Source organism: Durio zibethinus, chromosome 3, assembly GCF_047325235.1.
Source record: "Durio zibethinus cultivar Kanyao isolate XHJ-2024 chromosome 3, ASM4732523v1, whole genome shotgun sequence".
Classification (NCBI taxonomy): Eukaryota; Viridiplantae; Streptophyta; class Magnoliopsida; order Malvales; family Malvaceae; genus Durio; species Durio zibethinus.
Window position 1 is genome coordinate 36623200 of NC_143164.1, and position 16848 is coordinate 36640047.

A 16848-nucleotide genomic window follows, 5' to 3' on the forward strand; every position below is an offset into this window, starting at 1 on the left:
TACCGGTCGGTAACTTTAACCCTTCTGCGGTTTTGTCATGTTTAAAAAAGATGGAAGGGGGTAAAAAAAAAAAGTGAAAAGAAGCATCTCAGACAGTGTTCAAAAGGGGAGAAAAAAAAAATTCTGTCGCTCTCTCAGGAAAAAAGTGAAAAAGGCAAAAATTCAATAAAAAAGATTCGATTTCTTAGGCTGGCAATCGAGAAACGGCTCTCCTTCATTTCTATCCCTTTGGAAGAATCCATTCTCTCCTCTTCGTTTTTGTTTTCTGATTGATTAAATTTGTCTTACTTACATTTAATTTCATATTTACTCCTTCAGATAATAAATAAATTTCCAATTCCAAAACTCCAATACATTTAATTTTAGCTGTTTTTTTTATTAATGGCTGCGAGTGAGAATCCGACGGGGAATAATCAGGAAGGTTCGTCGAGCCATAAGGTGACGGCTCCTCCTCCGCCAGCTAATGGCGTGTCCGTCAATTCGAACAACAGCGGGGGCAATACCTCAGCCGCCGCCGCCGTCTCGGCTGATAAGCAGTCCGCGTTGAGGCACAACCCTGGCATCTCCGTCGACTGGACTTCCGATGAACAATCGATGCTTGAAGATTTGCTCCCCAAGTAACTCTCTCTTCGTTTTTCTTTTTTTTATTTTTTAGCCTCTTTTATCTTTTTGTTTCTTTCATTTCTGCTATTTGGAACTTGTTATTTACTTTTTTCAACTTGTCTTAATTTAAATAGCTTTTTTTTTTTTTTTAATTCAGAGTGGAAATATTATTTATCTTGTCTTCAGGTTTTGTAGGATAATAGAAGTTAGTTGAGATTGGTAAAAACATTAAGAGCACGTTAATTATATTGATTTTCAAATTTTATACTTGATTCTAAGATGTATAGTGAATGATTTTCTTTGTTGATGTGAGTACTTTTTAGTTCTAGTGAGTATTGGTGTTGTCCTCTTGTTGTATAGGTTTGAGGAAAATGAAGAGATAATTTTGTTCTTTATTTCTTTGTTTCTCAGACGTATTTGGCTGTATCTGTCTATATGTTAGTTGCATTGATGAACTTAAAAACGAGGAGTTCTTTGTACAAAGGAACATTTGGCTAACTGATCCAACATGTCTTTCGTTTTGGTAAAACATGTTCCTGATTACCTTGTTTGTCTTCCTCGGGTCTAACTTTATGCTATATAGTATCGTGGATTCACCATTCAAGTGAATGATAGAACCTTACTACAATTAGTTACGAGGTCCAAGATTTACCAATAAAATGTTATTCCAGAAGATTTGGCAAGCTTGGGATGAAAACATGGTTGGTGAGGACAGTAGGGTTGCTTGAGTTGTTACTTGTTATGAATTATATTTCTGATGTTCTTCACCTTGTAAGGTCAAAGCTTTCCATTCATCATGGGAAACTTTCTCTCTAACACAATGCATTAATTTCTGGCATTGTGCTGAAAATAAATGTATGGACAGGTTTCTTTTTTACCATGTCGCAGTTTAGTTCAAAGAAATATCTTTTTCTTGTTACTTGCATTTGTGCTGTTGTGATCTTTTAGAACAAGTAATATTTCCAAAATGTAACTATTAGCATTCTGATTCCATTTTAGGCAATCTGTTTGTTATTTGATTTATAGTTGATAAGTGAGTTTAGACAGTGGATCTAGTGCTTGCCCATTTAAACCCCTCTTATAACCATCCTGTCAGAAATCTAAAGTAGATGCTGATTTTATTGCTGGAGAACATAATAGTTTCTGTTATACGTGTCTCTTGTTTTTGCTAAAGTACTATGCTGGTAATTAATAATGTATTTTTCTCCCGGTTGATTTTTGGGCATATTTGATTTTCTCCTGATCTTTTTTGTGGTGCTCCCTATTGTTTTCCTTGTTTATTTGTTCACTTGTCTTTGATAAATGAAGGCAGCACAACTAATAGATATATATATATATATATATATATATGTCTGGGGATATATCTGTTTGCAGGTATGCCTCTGATTCAACCATAGTTCGCTATGCTAAGATCGCAATGCAGTTGAAGGACAAAACAGTTCGGGACGTGGCACTGCGTTGTAGATGGATGACTGTAAGTTGGTCGCTTCGAATTGTATGTTATTGAAGCTTTGGGACCAATGAGGTTTTCTTTTTGCGTGAAAACAGCTTGAAGGGTTTTGTGATAAGTCCATAATTTGTCCTCCTTCAAAGCAGCTTATCTGGTTATAACTTTAATAATTTGATTGCTTGGATCAAACATTTCATTTTATTTGAACGTCAAGAGTTTCTGTTTAAAAATTATCAGGTAAAAAGTTGTATTTGTCAAGTTCGCTAAAAGTTTTTCCCCTTTTGCTCATTGGTAATTTTAAATCTTGTGACTTGTATGGGCACTAACCTTGCCAGCTGATCAAGGAATCAAGAAAAGTCAAGCTTAAAAGTTAAATGTCAAGAAAATCAAGAATTATAATCTTATTTGACGCTTAAGGCCTTACATTGGCCAAATTAGTTGTATTAGGTTTCGATTTTATTTTATTATTATTAGGAAGTAGCAGGTTTTTTTTAATGATTTTTCTTTATTTCTATGAGTCAAGGATATTTGCGTACTTTTGCAGTTTCTGTAGTTCAGGAATATCTTTTTGTTTTTATGTTTTTTTTTTTTAATCTTGTTGGGTCATTGTATTATGGTTTCTTTCTTATTTAAAGTTAAATATTATAGCTTTCTGTTTTTTGTACTGGATCTTGAGTCCTTGTAAGAATAGGTTTGCTAGAACCCTGCATATATGCATGTAACCTTCCTAATTAATGGAAAACATGTATATTCAGATTTCAGTTAACTTATATGCATTTTTCTTTGGATTTTGTGAAATGATCCTAGCAAAAGGTATTTGCATCTGGGACTAAGCTTACAATCATTAGCACTTAAATAAACCTTAAAATTTCAGCCAAAAAAAACTTAATCTGGGGAGAAACTTTCAAATTACTGTGCTAGTCAGTATTCACTAATTTGATAATGACTTTAGAACTTGTTAGGAACATGGTGACAGTTATAAAAATTCTGGGAATCTTTGTTTGCTTACCCCAAAACCTCATTGGATATCCTTGTTATTCTAATTATTCCCAACCTCTTTTTCCTTGCATCTCAAGTTTTGGCATCCAGAATCATTCTTCTGTAAGGATTCAACTTACGTATTGTTCCTTATCAGACTAATTTCTCACCTTTAATGCTAAAAAGTATCAATAGGTCCCCCAATATAAAATTCAAAACCCAAAACCCTTATAAACAGAGGATTTAGATGTAGTGACATCAACATAGTTATGGCTTCATATCTGATCGGATCTCACAAGTGCAATGATCACTTATTCTGATCACTACATGGTGAGTCAACGCAGTAAAAGAGCAGATATTTAGAACCAACTTTCTATGAATTGACTAATATTAAAAATTTAGATCCACCAAGGAATACACGGATGCATTTTCTACATGAACACGTGTATATAAGCTAAGCTTACCCTTTAGATGAAATTGAGATGGTTTGAATTAGATCCATAAAATGGTATATAAACAAGCCAGGAGGTTTTTGACCTTTTTCAGTCATAATAAATGAATGTAAGAGATGTGGAGAATGAATAATCCGGTATTTGTAAATATGCTGCAGTAAAATGCGACTCATCTGACACTAAGAGTTGAACCTGAGATCCTGTGTTTAAATATCTCCTCTAATGGACTGTCTATATTTGCATGTATGATAATTTGAGATTTAATGCAGAGAGGTGAATAAGCACGTAATAATGCTTGGGCTTTCACTTATCAGCTTTTATCACATGTTCAAAGTATACTAATTAGAAAATAAATGGCATAAGTTTTATGCAACATAGAGAACAATTGATTTTGTGGCTGATGGCGGAGAAAGCTTAAAAAGCCTCTAAATGCTTACTTTGTCCTTCTTAGAATTGTATCTTAATCTTTTTTCTTAGAAGATCTATATTGAGAGCATAATTTTTTTATCTGGCCCAAGAAAATTTTAATTTTTGAGTATCAATGGTTGCAGTTAGTTGAAGCGCTACATGTCCTGGGTTTAGTTTTTCTCATTTGATGGGGAACTGGGGTGAATGCATGGAAATGTGAAATGTTTGCTGCAGTGTGGTATTCTTTAGAAATAAATGGCCTAACCTGATTGGCAATAAAAGAGAGATTAACTCCATTTGGAAATTTGTCAAAACTGTCTTCTTTTAGGCTTCGGTTTATCAAATCATAAAGGTTTCCAATTTTCTCTTGTTGTCAGGGATATGGTAGCTTATGATCGTATGGTTATTGTAATGAATCTTATGTGCAGGAGACACGCAGATGCTAATTATTAAAATTGTTATTGGTGGGTTCTTGGGGATCCATTTCTTGTTTTTATTGGAGGCAAAACCCAAAGGCTGATATGTTTGACATGTACTCTTTATCATGGGGTAGAGAAGGGACTATTAATAATGAGGTGGGGCTACCTATAAGCTTATTGATGTCTAATTGATATTTCTAAAATGCAGTAAATTGCAATGACATTAACCTGAATTTCAGCTTTAATACTCACCCTAAACTTCTGTAAGAAATGAATTTTAACCATATTCATATAATATTAAAAATTCTAATTACATAGAGTTGCTAGATTCTACTGAAAATTCAGTGTATTATAGCTGACAACATTAAGATGGCCAACATTCTTCAATGCCATGATACAAATCGTGGATCGTTTGTCAATACTCATGGATAAAAACTTGACTAATAATTGTGTTTATGACTGAATTTGTTCGATTCCTTCTGCCTTCATAAAACTATGCTATGAGGTAGGTTTTCAACGAATTCTTTATTAATATTTTTTTCCTGCTCTTTCTTGTGGATGCCTTATCCTTTTCTACATACTTTTCTAAATCCTTTCTCATCTGGAAGAAGTTGTATAGCCCATTGGAAAAAAGGCCTATAGCGAGTTTGGTTATTAGCATCTATCTCTTTAAAAAATTGTAGTTTTATTGTGTAATAGTCTATGGTGTAATGTGTTGTAATCATTTTGCTTGTATTTGTGTAGTAAATATGCATATGAAAGTGTTTGTATTTGTATGCTAAAATATCACCTAGTTGAATATGCTTGCAGAAAAAGGAAAATGGCAAACGAAGGAAAGAGGATCATAATTCAGCAAGGAAAAATAAAGACAGAAGGGTATTTTTGTCTAAATCTTTATGCTAGTACAATTGATCTATGCAATGTATTTCTACACTGGTTCATATTTCATAATTGTTCCTTGAAGCATGCCTTCAGAAGAAAGTTCTTTCCCTATGATTAAGTTTTTACCTATGATTGAAGATAGCATGTTTTGGCATTCTTGACATGACAGTTGCTTGAAATTTATATATATCTCACACATCCACTCCTGCAGTCATTATACTCTCATCTTCCTCCACTACATATGCATATCGAAATTCTTGAAATAAAGTTGTGCCAGAAAATATTCAAGCTGGAGGGCAACTAGATTTATTACCTTTGTGACATACACATATCTAGTCAATTAACATGCCCCTGAGGTACAGCGGACAATTCCATAGTTGCATCTTAGTTCTTGTCTTAGGTAAGTTGCTTCTGTTCTTGAAAGCTCAAGTTGAACAGGAAAAGGGTACAGAGTCTTCAGCAAAGTCTACACCTCATTTAACAACTAGGCCTAATGGTCCTTCATATGCTCCACCAATTATCCCTATGGACAACGATGATGGCATCCCATCCAAAGGTTTGGTTAAGACATGTGTTAAAGAGAACTTTACTCTTTTACCAATATAAAAATTACAGCTGGGCAGAAAATTTGAGCTTAATTTTTTATGTTCAATCAGCGTAAAGATAATAGCTAATGTTTTTCTTTTAAAAATTTATTAAATTTGATCAAGCTTAAAACTTGAAATAGAGAACACAGGGTGATTCTTTGGATCTGACAAGGGTCTGACCATGTAGAGCATAAAACTTAGGTTAGGTTTAAGATTTACCAACAGAAAAATGAGAAAAAAAAAAAAAAAGAACAAGATAGGAGAGATTAGACTGAGCCATATTTGAGATGTCAATATAGTCATTTTGCTTTTTATACACTTTTTTAATTTGAATTATGTCTTTTCAGCCATTGGTGGCGTGACGGGAGAGCTGCTTGAACAAAATGCTCAAATGTTTAATCAAGTTTCTGCAAATTTTGCAGCTTTCCAGGTGAAGTATTTGGTTTCAATAAATTTTCCTCCATAATTGTGTGCTAATGTACATCTGCTCTGATATTCTTCTGAGCAGTTATTTTCTAATTTTGCATTCATTACCGCTGCTGCTGCTTCATTTTGCTTTAAGTGGTCATCTCTCTCTCTCTCTCTCTCTCTCTCTCTCTCTCTCTCTCTCTCTCTCACTCAAGGTTTACATCTTGTCAAGGAAGTCCTTTGTTTTTCATTGGAGTTGAAATCTTTCTATTATGTTTATTTAAAACTTATTCTAAATATGTTTTTAATCCACTTGTTTATATCAAGTCATTGTTGGTTTTGATTGAAAGTAACATGGCAATAATGGCATGACAAAAAAATTCAACTTAATGAAATGAAACTAATTTGATTTTATGAGAACGTACCAACACTCTGGTTCTTTATCTACTGAACTAATACTTAGTTGGTATGCAGCTGTTTTGCAGACAACTAGCAAACGTTCCACTATTAGACGTTACTTTTCATTTATTACTCAGAATTATCAATAGTTAATATGTATATCTCTTATATTTTGGCACCTGGTAAAATGATGCCAATATACTGTCTAAATGCACTCTATGTAAATGAAAGTTATTTGATGATTACAGCCATCTGATTGCTTGCCCTTGTATCAGAATGTTGTAGCTTTAAGCCTTTAACAGCTGCTGTCTCCCTAGTAGATAATGACATATGCCTTCTTTACTGATTGTTATTATTACTGTTTATTCAATGCAGATACATGATAATATAAGTATCTTATGCAAAGCTCGGGACAATATCCTTTCAATCTTGAATGAGTATGTTATTAACTCTATGATTTCTCTGTTATGTCCAAATTGGAGTTTTTTTTAATTTGGTTTTTTAATGTTAATTTGAGGCATCATCAATGTTGCATTTTTCTGTGCGTTCCTTGTCATGCACTGTGAAACAGTATATGGTGATCATGAACTCTTTTACTTGTCAAAAGACAACAACAACAATAATAACAACTAAGCCTTGTATCTCATAACTTTGAGGTCGGCTGTATGAAAGACCAAAAGAGAATCATGTTAGGTCAGAGTTTCAAATCTTCTTGCGCCACTCATTTCTATCCACAACTCTTTTACACGTCAACAATACCATTAATATTATTATTGCTATTGTCATTGCAGTTTCATGTCTGTTAACTTAATCAGTTTCCTTCATTGAAAATCATGAGCATGAAAAAGCAGCTTAGATTGGCAAGACTTTTTTTTCTTTGCATAATATAGGGGTGGGCTTTTTTCTTGTTCTAATAGCAAACTAAAAATCATGTTTCGAATGGCTGAATTAAGGGGAAATATGACATAAACAAAATTCCTTGCGGCATAGAAATATGTTTTGTTCTGCCGTGTGCAAGAGAATAGTTTTGAAATAACAAAATTTTTTTTCCTCCTTAAAGCAATAAGCTGCTGTATTTGTGAAGGTATTCATTATTGTTGCAGCATATACATACACACACATACACACACACATTGGTTGTCTGTGGGCTGTCTTGCACGTGAACTTGTTCTTCAAATCTGTGAATAATAGCACATTGTAGTTTTAAATAGAGCAATTTATAGTATATATGTGCTGTACATTCTTTAATGTTAAGAGTTTTTTTGCAGCTTAAATGACCTGCCAGAGATAATGAAACAAATGCCTCCACTTCCGGTCAACGTAAATGAAGAACTGGCCAACAACATCCTTGGTCATCCATCCCATCAGATGCAGTCATGATTGGGGCCATTCTGATGATACTTCTGACCATTTGTTTCATGCTGGAATTCTCAATTCAAATCTGAAAACAAGGTAAAACTAAAAAAGGGAATAAACCGGTCAGTTAATCAAGTCATTTTGTTAAATTAAAAATGTTTTCGAAGTGTGTTATTTCTATCATGTTTTATAACTTATTTTGACATATGATTAATTTTAGGAACTATTAGTCTGTGTAGCTTGTGAATAGTTAATTATGTAGAATGAAATCCTTTCTGTATAATCATTGAAGGAAAAGTCAATCCTAGTTGAAGTTCAGTGGAAAGAGATAAAGTGTGGTTGCATTAATACTGATTCTAGCTCAAAATGTTATCTTGGAAGAATGAGATTGGTTGGGTTGAGGTTTGATGGTAAGGTTAGAGGGCATTTTGCTTGAGGACCCTCTCCCCATGTGCAAAACAATGAATGAATCAGGATTGATATTGCATTCTTGGCATGGCTCAACCGATAGGGATGGAAATAGGCTTCTGACTAAAGTTTCTTGTAGCCATCCCACTTGTTTAGACTGTGGCCTGGCCACTGGACTCTCCTAAACTGGATGGCATGGCTGGTGTTTCGTAATCTAATCCTAATAATAATATCATTTTATTTTATTTTATTTTATTATAATTTTGCGAATTAAATAACATCTTTAGCTTTTGATATTTGTGGAACTCCGTTGGATTTTTAAGCTACACAAAGAGAGATATCTTATGGATGACGAGTCCACACTTGCAAAAGGATTTTCAAATATCAAAAGAATGGGTCAAAACGCCTGAAGTATTCTTACAACAATGGCATTGCATCTAATTAGCAAATTAGATAAATTTTTGGACACAAATAACTTCCGTATATCCAGTTCATCTTTGACGAAATCATTAGCTTTTTGAAAATTGAAATGATTCTAAGAAAATTTTACCAAATTTCATTAATCTTCTTTGTATCAAATTTTTTTTTTTTTAATTCATTTCATAATTGCATAACTTATAAATAAATTCGCAAATGTGGAACATCTAATTAATTAATTAATCAATTATAAAATCCAAAAATTTTTAAAATACAAATTAAAAGAAAAAAAAATTACTTGAGCAGGATTAGGGTTCTCCGAAGGAAGCGATTCCAGATTCGACACTTGAATGTCTAGTGCATCAAAATTCTGCTTTACCCGAAAATTTTTCACGAGACATTGGATAAATACAATTACGAAATACTCGTAGAGAGAGTCAAAATTACGAAGACAAAAGAAGAAATGTTACTGCATCAGATTTGAGGGCATAAACGTCAGTCCAGAGATCTTTATAGATGAATTGAGAGATATTGAAGCTAATGTCACCGAGAATGAACCAAAGCAACCGACTTCGAATCATTTTCATTTTTTTTTTAATTTCTTTTTCTCACAAAGCAAACAACCAGAGTAGTGAATCGACGGGAGAAGGAGCAATGTTTTCTTAGCTTGTTTTTGGGCTCAAGTAAGCCCAAATCCCAAAGCTCATTCTATGTAATTTGGCCTCAATTGAAAAGATAAGTTGGTACTAATGATTTTTTTTTAATTTATTTTTGGGCAAAAGAGAAATTTCTCAAGCAGTAAAAGTTTTATAGATCATGATTAAAGGTGTAAATAAGTCATGTCAAGTTGATATAATGAAAAACTTGAGGTTAAATTTAATTTGAAATTTGTTGTTTTAAATTTGATTCGAATTTGATTTAATTTTATTTTTTTTAATTAAAATAATAAAATATATTTAAATTTAAAATTTTGATTAAAATCACAAATTATTCGAGTTGGATAACAAGATGTTTAAATTTGACTCGTTTGATAAAAAAGTTATTCGAACTTGATTTGATAATAACTTAACTGAATTCGAATTTTATTCAAATTGAATCTAAGTAATTTGTAAATATTTATGTATCACTTATACCCTTATAATAAATAACATTTTTGAAAAATAATCATGATAATGCAATATTTTTATAGTATTTTTGAAAAATAATCATAATAATAAATATTTTTTTTACTTTTCTAAACCTAATAAAAAATAAAATTATTGATAATAAAATAAAAAATAGCTCGATTTCTATGGTAAAAATTTTTAAAAATCCTATTTTGAGCACAAATTGATTTTAATTTTGTTTTTTATATTTTTGAAAAATAAAAGTAAAAGAGATAAAAATCTTTTAAAAGGGAATGAGTATAGTAACTTTTGAAGAAATTATAAACATATTTTATATCATGCATAAGAATCATTTTACATCTAATTGAGGTATTGAAAGTGATTATATCTTATGTTGGGTGCAAATTATAGATCATTCAAGTAGAAGTTTTATTATTATTATTTTTTTTAAAAGTCACAATATGTGGATATGTAAAAAGTTTACGGATATTAATACTGAAATTTAAATTTAAAATCGGATGGATTTCACCTATCAATACAATACATACATTTTTCTTACTAATAATAATCTTTAAATTAGTTAATTTTATAAAATTTTTATTTATTAGAAAACACATCCCATGTCGTAATTTTAATTCTTTAAGATAACCATATCTTTTATATATTAAAAAAAATTATAATTTGAAATATATATGGTGAAAAACCTTTTTTTTTTTTTTTTTACTAAATCACTAAACTTAAAAAATTTTGAATTTTTTTTGCCATAAAAATTTTTAACCTATTTATTTAACATTATATTTGCAATCAAATCAATTTTAAGAATTTAAAAGACAACATGACGATACAATATAAATAAGATATGAATATAGAATACGAAAATAATACGATTTAAAATTTTAATAATAATTATTTATAAATTTAATAAAATAAAAAAATATTTTATGTTTTCATGTTCGCACGAATTATAATACATAATTTTTGTATAAAATATTATATAAATATATGAATTTTAATATTTTATACTATATGAACAAATGAATTATCCAATCTATTAGAGAATGAATTGACATGTTGAACATATGCACAACAAGGAGAAGCACTATCAACAATTAGATATGAAAGTTTCAGTGCAAACTTATATGAAATCAAAAATGAAATGATAACATGTAAATAAGAGTTGGGAAACGTTACACGAAAATCATTATTCTAACAAATCTTGGCTGAGAATTGATTAAAATCAACACTTGGACTGACACTGGTGGCAGTGGCCAAATTCAATCTTGCAGGAGAAGCAGTACGAACCAAAGGATTTCCCTTTCTTTGCCACATAATAACCCACTCCCAGCACCAGAACAGCTATCAATATTCCCACCAGGATCCAAACAATGGTTACGGAAGAGACGAAGTCGTCGTCGTCGTCGTCGTCGTCGCCGCCACCGCCACCGCCGTTGTTACCAAACCACCCATTTGAGCCACCAACGTCGGGATATTGACTTGACATATCCTTTCTCCAGGGGGTTCGCTTGCATGATTGTTGTAGAGGAAGAAAAAATGGAAAATAAAGTCGAGGAGTTTTTTTTTTTTTTTTTTTTTAATGTAGTTTAGTAGACTAAGGCAGTCAATGCCCTTTTTTTTTTAAGAAGGGTAGCATCATCCGCCGGCAATGGACGCGTTGAGTGGATTATTGGAGTAAGAGACTTATTGTTAAATATATTTATTTTCTTATTTTTGTTTGTATATATTAAATAAATTTTTTTAACATAAAAAAAAATAAAATTTTAGTATAAGTGAAGGGAACACAGAGATTTTGTTCGAAGCAAAGCTATTAAATAATTAATTATTATAACGGATATAATTAATACTATAATAATATAATTAAAATGTAGTAAGACAATAAAATTCAATATAATAATTTATTATTCCATTAAAAATAATTGATTCCAATATATCGAGTTGGATTTTTAAATAGAAATAATTAAAAAAAATTATCACATTTTTAAGATCAAAACAAATCGTTAATTCACAAAAAATTTATAAATTTTTTAAAATTTTTTGAATTTATAAATCACCTAACAATAAAGATTGTAAGAGTTTGACCTTATGTATTTTACATCTAGATCATAAATTTTAACCATACGAGCTACCCTTGTTAGCTTTTGGATTTCAAATCAATCAAAAAAATTTTGAAGCAAAAGGATTGGAAAGGGCACTGTTGCCAATGCCATAGAATATTTTTAAATTGGCAATTTGTTCAGTTCCCTTCGACAAGATTGCACCATACTCCACGTTCACCAAAGAAGAACTAAGGGATAAATAAATAAATAAATCCATCGATCAAAACTACGGTCCTTTGGTGATCAGCTACATATTTTTACCTTTGTTATGCTTACAATTTGGAAATAACTAATGCAGGTGTGTGAGGATTATAGGCTGATTGCAGGGACCGATGATGGCTTAACATTGCAGTTGAAAGAAAGCAAATTGGTTTCAAGTAAATCTGAAAGAAAGGCATGGTTGATTTCTTTTCCCTCTTACCTAATGCACCTTGGCACTCTCAAAACCTTTCACCATTTCACAACTTGATACCAACTATGGTCTTTGAACTTGCCTTTGGGCTAGCTTTCTTTGATTAGATAATTCTCCTCGTGCATTTTCATTATTTACTAAGGATTCATTTGGCAATACGGTGAAAGAGATTTTTATCGTTATAAGAGAAATTCGTATTCAATTTACAAAGTATTATTTATTTTGATAAAAAAAATTTTACTGTTTTATCTCACAAAAAATTCTCTTACTTATATATTATAATAAATCTTTGTAATCTCTCAATGTGAGATTGTAGTATCATAAATTCTCTGTTAAAAGTTGATGTTCTTGTAAAACCTAATACAAAGCATATAAATCCACCGAAAACACAAAACATATAGATTCATCAAATCATATCAAATGTTGGATAAATCCAACACAAAACATATATAAATTACACTAGACGTTAGAATTTTAAAGGTGTCTCTCATGATGTAGCACTTAACTCTCGTCAATTAATAATCGCTTTGATATCATTTGTGAAGATCCGTACCTAATCTATGATATATTATCCATTTTAACTCGAAAATCTCATAATTTTATCGCACAAAAACATATTTACTTATATATTTTAACAGATCATGAAAATCTCTTAATATAGAATTGAGATGTCATATATAAAGATCAAATCAGAAGACAATACTGTGGCATAACGAGAGTTATAAATGAAGTCAGAGTCACGTTGCTAAATGAATCATAAGCAAACCGTCTACTTATAAGTTATAAATGAAGTCAAGAATGAAAACTAAGATGTGAATGACGCCCAACGAGATCAATGCAAGTTTTTGGAGACATTTAGCTGGTTTTCACATGGCTGCACAAGTAAATTTTTTTTTTTTGGTAAGAAAAATCCGAAAGTAGATAGGTACAAAATGTGTCATATTTGATAGTATAAGACAGGTTACTGCAGGTCGAGCATTTGAGATGATCTCAACAAATGATTACCAATAAGACTCGAACCCAAAAACTTTTCGTAAAAAAAAATAAATTTAACCGATTGAACTAATCACTTGTTGATGGCTGCATAAGTAAAATTAAAATAATTCGTGGCCATATCTCATATGTAATGGCTTGTTATTCATGAATAATTTCCAAAGGAAGAGGAGAAAAGCACAAAAAACACAATTAAGGAATTAAAGCCAAGTTCTCAATAATCTAGCACTCTTTACATCAAATCAAACACACAGATTCTTCAGAAATTTAAACTTCACACATAACTAAGAAGACAAGGAAAGCCGGCATCTGTTATTCCAAGTTTTTTCTTCAATGTGTAGTTCTTACTCCAATATTAGCTTAATTCTATTCTCGAACATGTCTAGGCCACACCTGCACATTGCGCATCAGATAGTGATTTTGATGGTGCTGTGGCTGGCGAGCTTGTCCAGCTCGCTGCTGTTGAAAACCATGCTGCAATCCACGGTGCAGGCGGGTGCTCTGAGTCAGAACATTCAAGCCTTGTTGGGCAGCCATGGATAGAGCGTTAACTGAAGGTGCATTAATATTTAAGTTGATCGGGGTTCCACCAACTGCAGCACGCATTTGTCTAGCTAGAAAATGTTTATAAAACTGAATCTCCTTTCTGATATCATTATTTTTTGCTGTGAAAAAAAAAAAAAAAGCATAAGAATATGTTTATACTTCAAGGGGAAAATGTTGCTGGGAGGTTCGGAATGTGCCAACAGTCACGTAATCTGCTGATATGCAAAATACTGAAGTTTTAAGTTCAGTAATAAAAGTTCAAATTTTGACTGTTTCAAATATAAATATATATATATATATTAATTTCTTTTAAAAGAAAACCATCACTTTCGTTTAAAGCATACATTTCAGTCATCACCCTACTCCGATTATATCAATTTCAGCCAAAATTCATAAAACACACTTCAAACAACATCATTGAGCAGCAATACATGAGGGGAATAATAAATTGTAGTGAATATGAGTACATAGAAGAAGATTTAAACAAATCAAAAGGAAAATCCTTACATTCTTGCTTCTCAATCATTTGCTTAGCGACCTTTGCATGATCTTTGAGTTTGGAATTTTCATAAATCAAGGATTTAGTCTCTGTCTGAACATTTTGTATAGACAAAAACACAATATATTATCAAACTGTTATGGTGGAAATCAGATAAACTTTATGTTTGATCATTTACCCCCAATATGGCCAATCGAGCTGATGTCTGAGCAGCTTGAGATTTCAACTTCTTTAACGTATGTTCAAGCGTGAAGGTATACAGCTTCTGCTTCTCCTTGGACCTCTTAGCTGACCTCCGATTTGCCATAATCCTTTACAGATTCAAAATAAATGAGCAAGCATTGGAAAATAATAAACAAAACTATACAGATACAGTTCATCAATGAGATACATAATAACATTAAATTCCATTAAAATTCAATACCTTGCTGCCCTCTTAGGATCAGTTTTTGCAATGTTTTCAAGCTCTTGAGGAAGCATGGCTTTCCTGTGTTCAAATGGCTTGCCTACGGAAGCTGATGCCAATTGTGCCGGTGGGGCTGCTGAGACAACTGTTCCTTGAACAGCAATTTGCTCCATGATAACCTTGTCAACCTGCGCTACTGTCACTGATGCAGGATTTGGTGACGGTGTAACCGAAGATTTGGTGGTCCCTGCTAGGGAATCATCAACAGAATCGGTCGTCGGGGATTTGGAAAAGAGGTCTTCCTCGCCATTGTCAACAGTCTGCTCCGTCGCATCCAAAACCACTGTCCCTTCTGCTGAGTCTGAGTCGTCAAGCACCATATGCAAGTTAATTAGTATCATCATGTGATGTGCATTTGGTTTTTATTCTGTTCAATTTTAATAAAATTTCGATTAAATATCATTATTTAAAAAAAAGATTAAATAAAAGTATTTGGGTTTTTTGTGTATTGAACCAAATTATTTATAAACACAAATGAAATTAAAATTTTATTTTATTTATTTAAAATTTTTAATATTGTTTTTTAATTAATATAAAATCTACTTGAAAATTTTAAAAATGTTTAATTTTTAAAAATAAATATAAATCAAAACATAATTAATTAGGCATAATATACAATAATTTTTTTAATTAAAACTCGATCTCACTCAAATTGACTATTTGCTGTTCAAGTTAAAATTTTTTTTGGCACATCCCTAATAGAGATTTGAGTGTTGGATGGTTTACCTGGTTGTTCAAATACAGTATCGAACTTCTTCAATGGAGGCTCTGATGATGAAGAGGCAACATTAGGCTGATAATTCTTTAAAGAAAAAAAACCATTTTCTTCTTCTTGGATTGGCTTCTTTCCCTTCTCCATGAGTTTCTAGAATTTTAAATTTCAAACAAGAATATAAATTCTATTAAATTGCAAAAAAAAAAAATCATATTAAAATTGAAGAGCATAAAGAATGATCATGATCAGATAATAAAAATTAAAAAAAAAAAAGCCTAAAAGAAAACCTTTTTTTTTTTTTTTTTTCTGAAATTTACTTGTGATATTGCAAATTGGAAAGCAAATGCTTTATGGATGCAATTGTGGTCATATATGTTACATATACAGTCAATTAAGTTGGTGGATTTGTATTTTCACAGATAAAAATCATAATTTCTTTTTTCTTTTTAAAGAAAATGTTGCAAATTTTGAGTGTCGACCCACCTTCCTTATTGAGTTATTTCTGTGAAATTTTTTTTGTCCAACTCTTATACAAATACAAGTATTTGAAATTCTTATAAAGTATTATATTAATAATTATTAAAAATAGGTAACATTTTTTTCTTTTTGTAAATTATAATAGTTGGATAAATCGCTATATTTCTATTTATAGCTATATGGATTTTAGTGTTTATCCTTTATTTTGATTTTTTTTTTTTCGAAACCCTTCTTTATATGGAATTGATATCTATAAAATATTTTTAAACTAATTGGTCATAAGATTTTTTTTTTGTTTGGTTCATTGAACCATAGATAATTTGTGGAATTCCAATTTGGTTGATTTTAATGGATCATAACATGTGTCTTTCCATTTTTATTTCATTAAGATTTTGATTCGGAACTTGATCAAAAAACTATTTAATTTAATAAGGGGTCGTTTGGTAATGTTTTTATTTTTTATTTTTTGTCTTCGATTTCATTTTATTTTAAATAAAAAAATATTTTATAGATTGTTTAAAAAAAAAACTGAAAATAAAGTTTTGGAAATGGTTGAAAACAAAAAAAAAAAAATGGTGTTTTCAATTTTTTAGAAACAATTTGACACTATTATTACACGTGAACCATTCGCATAAATTACAGTTAAACCTTTACAATAAAAATTATTGGTATGTATTTTGGAAATTTAAATTGCAAATTTCAAAATACGATTCTAAAGTCACTTGCATTTGTAAAACCAAAATGAAAAAAAAA

General features: G+C 31.1%; 2 protein-coding genes across 2 annotated transcripts; one reads left to right on the top strand and one right to left on the bottom strand.

The window, feature by feature from the left end:
• Window positions 1–75: 75 nt before the first annotated feature.
• LOC111283791 (uncharacterized) lies at window positions 76–8292 on the top strand. The gene is made up of 7 exons (XM_022872411.2): window positions 76–617; window positions 1978–2077; window positions 5121–5186; window positions 5631–5748; window positions 6127–6209; window positions 6962–7023; window positions 7855–8292. The coding sequence occupies exons 1-7, from the start codon at window positions 382–384 to the stop codon at window positions 7964–7966; spliced, it is 777 nt and encodes a 258-aa protein (XP_022728146.2). The 5' UTR covers window positions 76–381; the 3' UTR covers window positions 7967–8292.
• Window positions 8293–13493: 5201 nt separating this feature from the next.
• LOC111283583 (uncharacterized) lies at window positions 13494–15925 on the bottom strand. The gene is made up of 6 exons (XM_022872153.2): window positions 15906–15925; window positions 15630–15768; window positions 14862–15204; window positions 14616–14748; window positions 14446–14530; window positions 13494–14057 (listed from the first exon to the last, which is right to left on the bottom strand). The coding sequence occupies exons 2-6, from the start codon at window positions 15760–15762 to the stop codon at window positions 13759–13761; spliced, it is 993 nt and encodes a 330-aa protein (XP_022727888.2). The 5' UTR covers window positions 15763–15768; window positions 15906–15925; the 3' UTR covers window positions 13494–13758.
• Window positions 15926–16848: the final 923 nt, after the last annotated feature.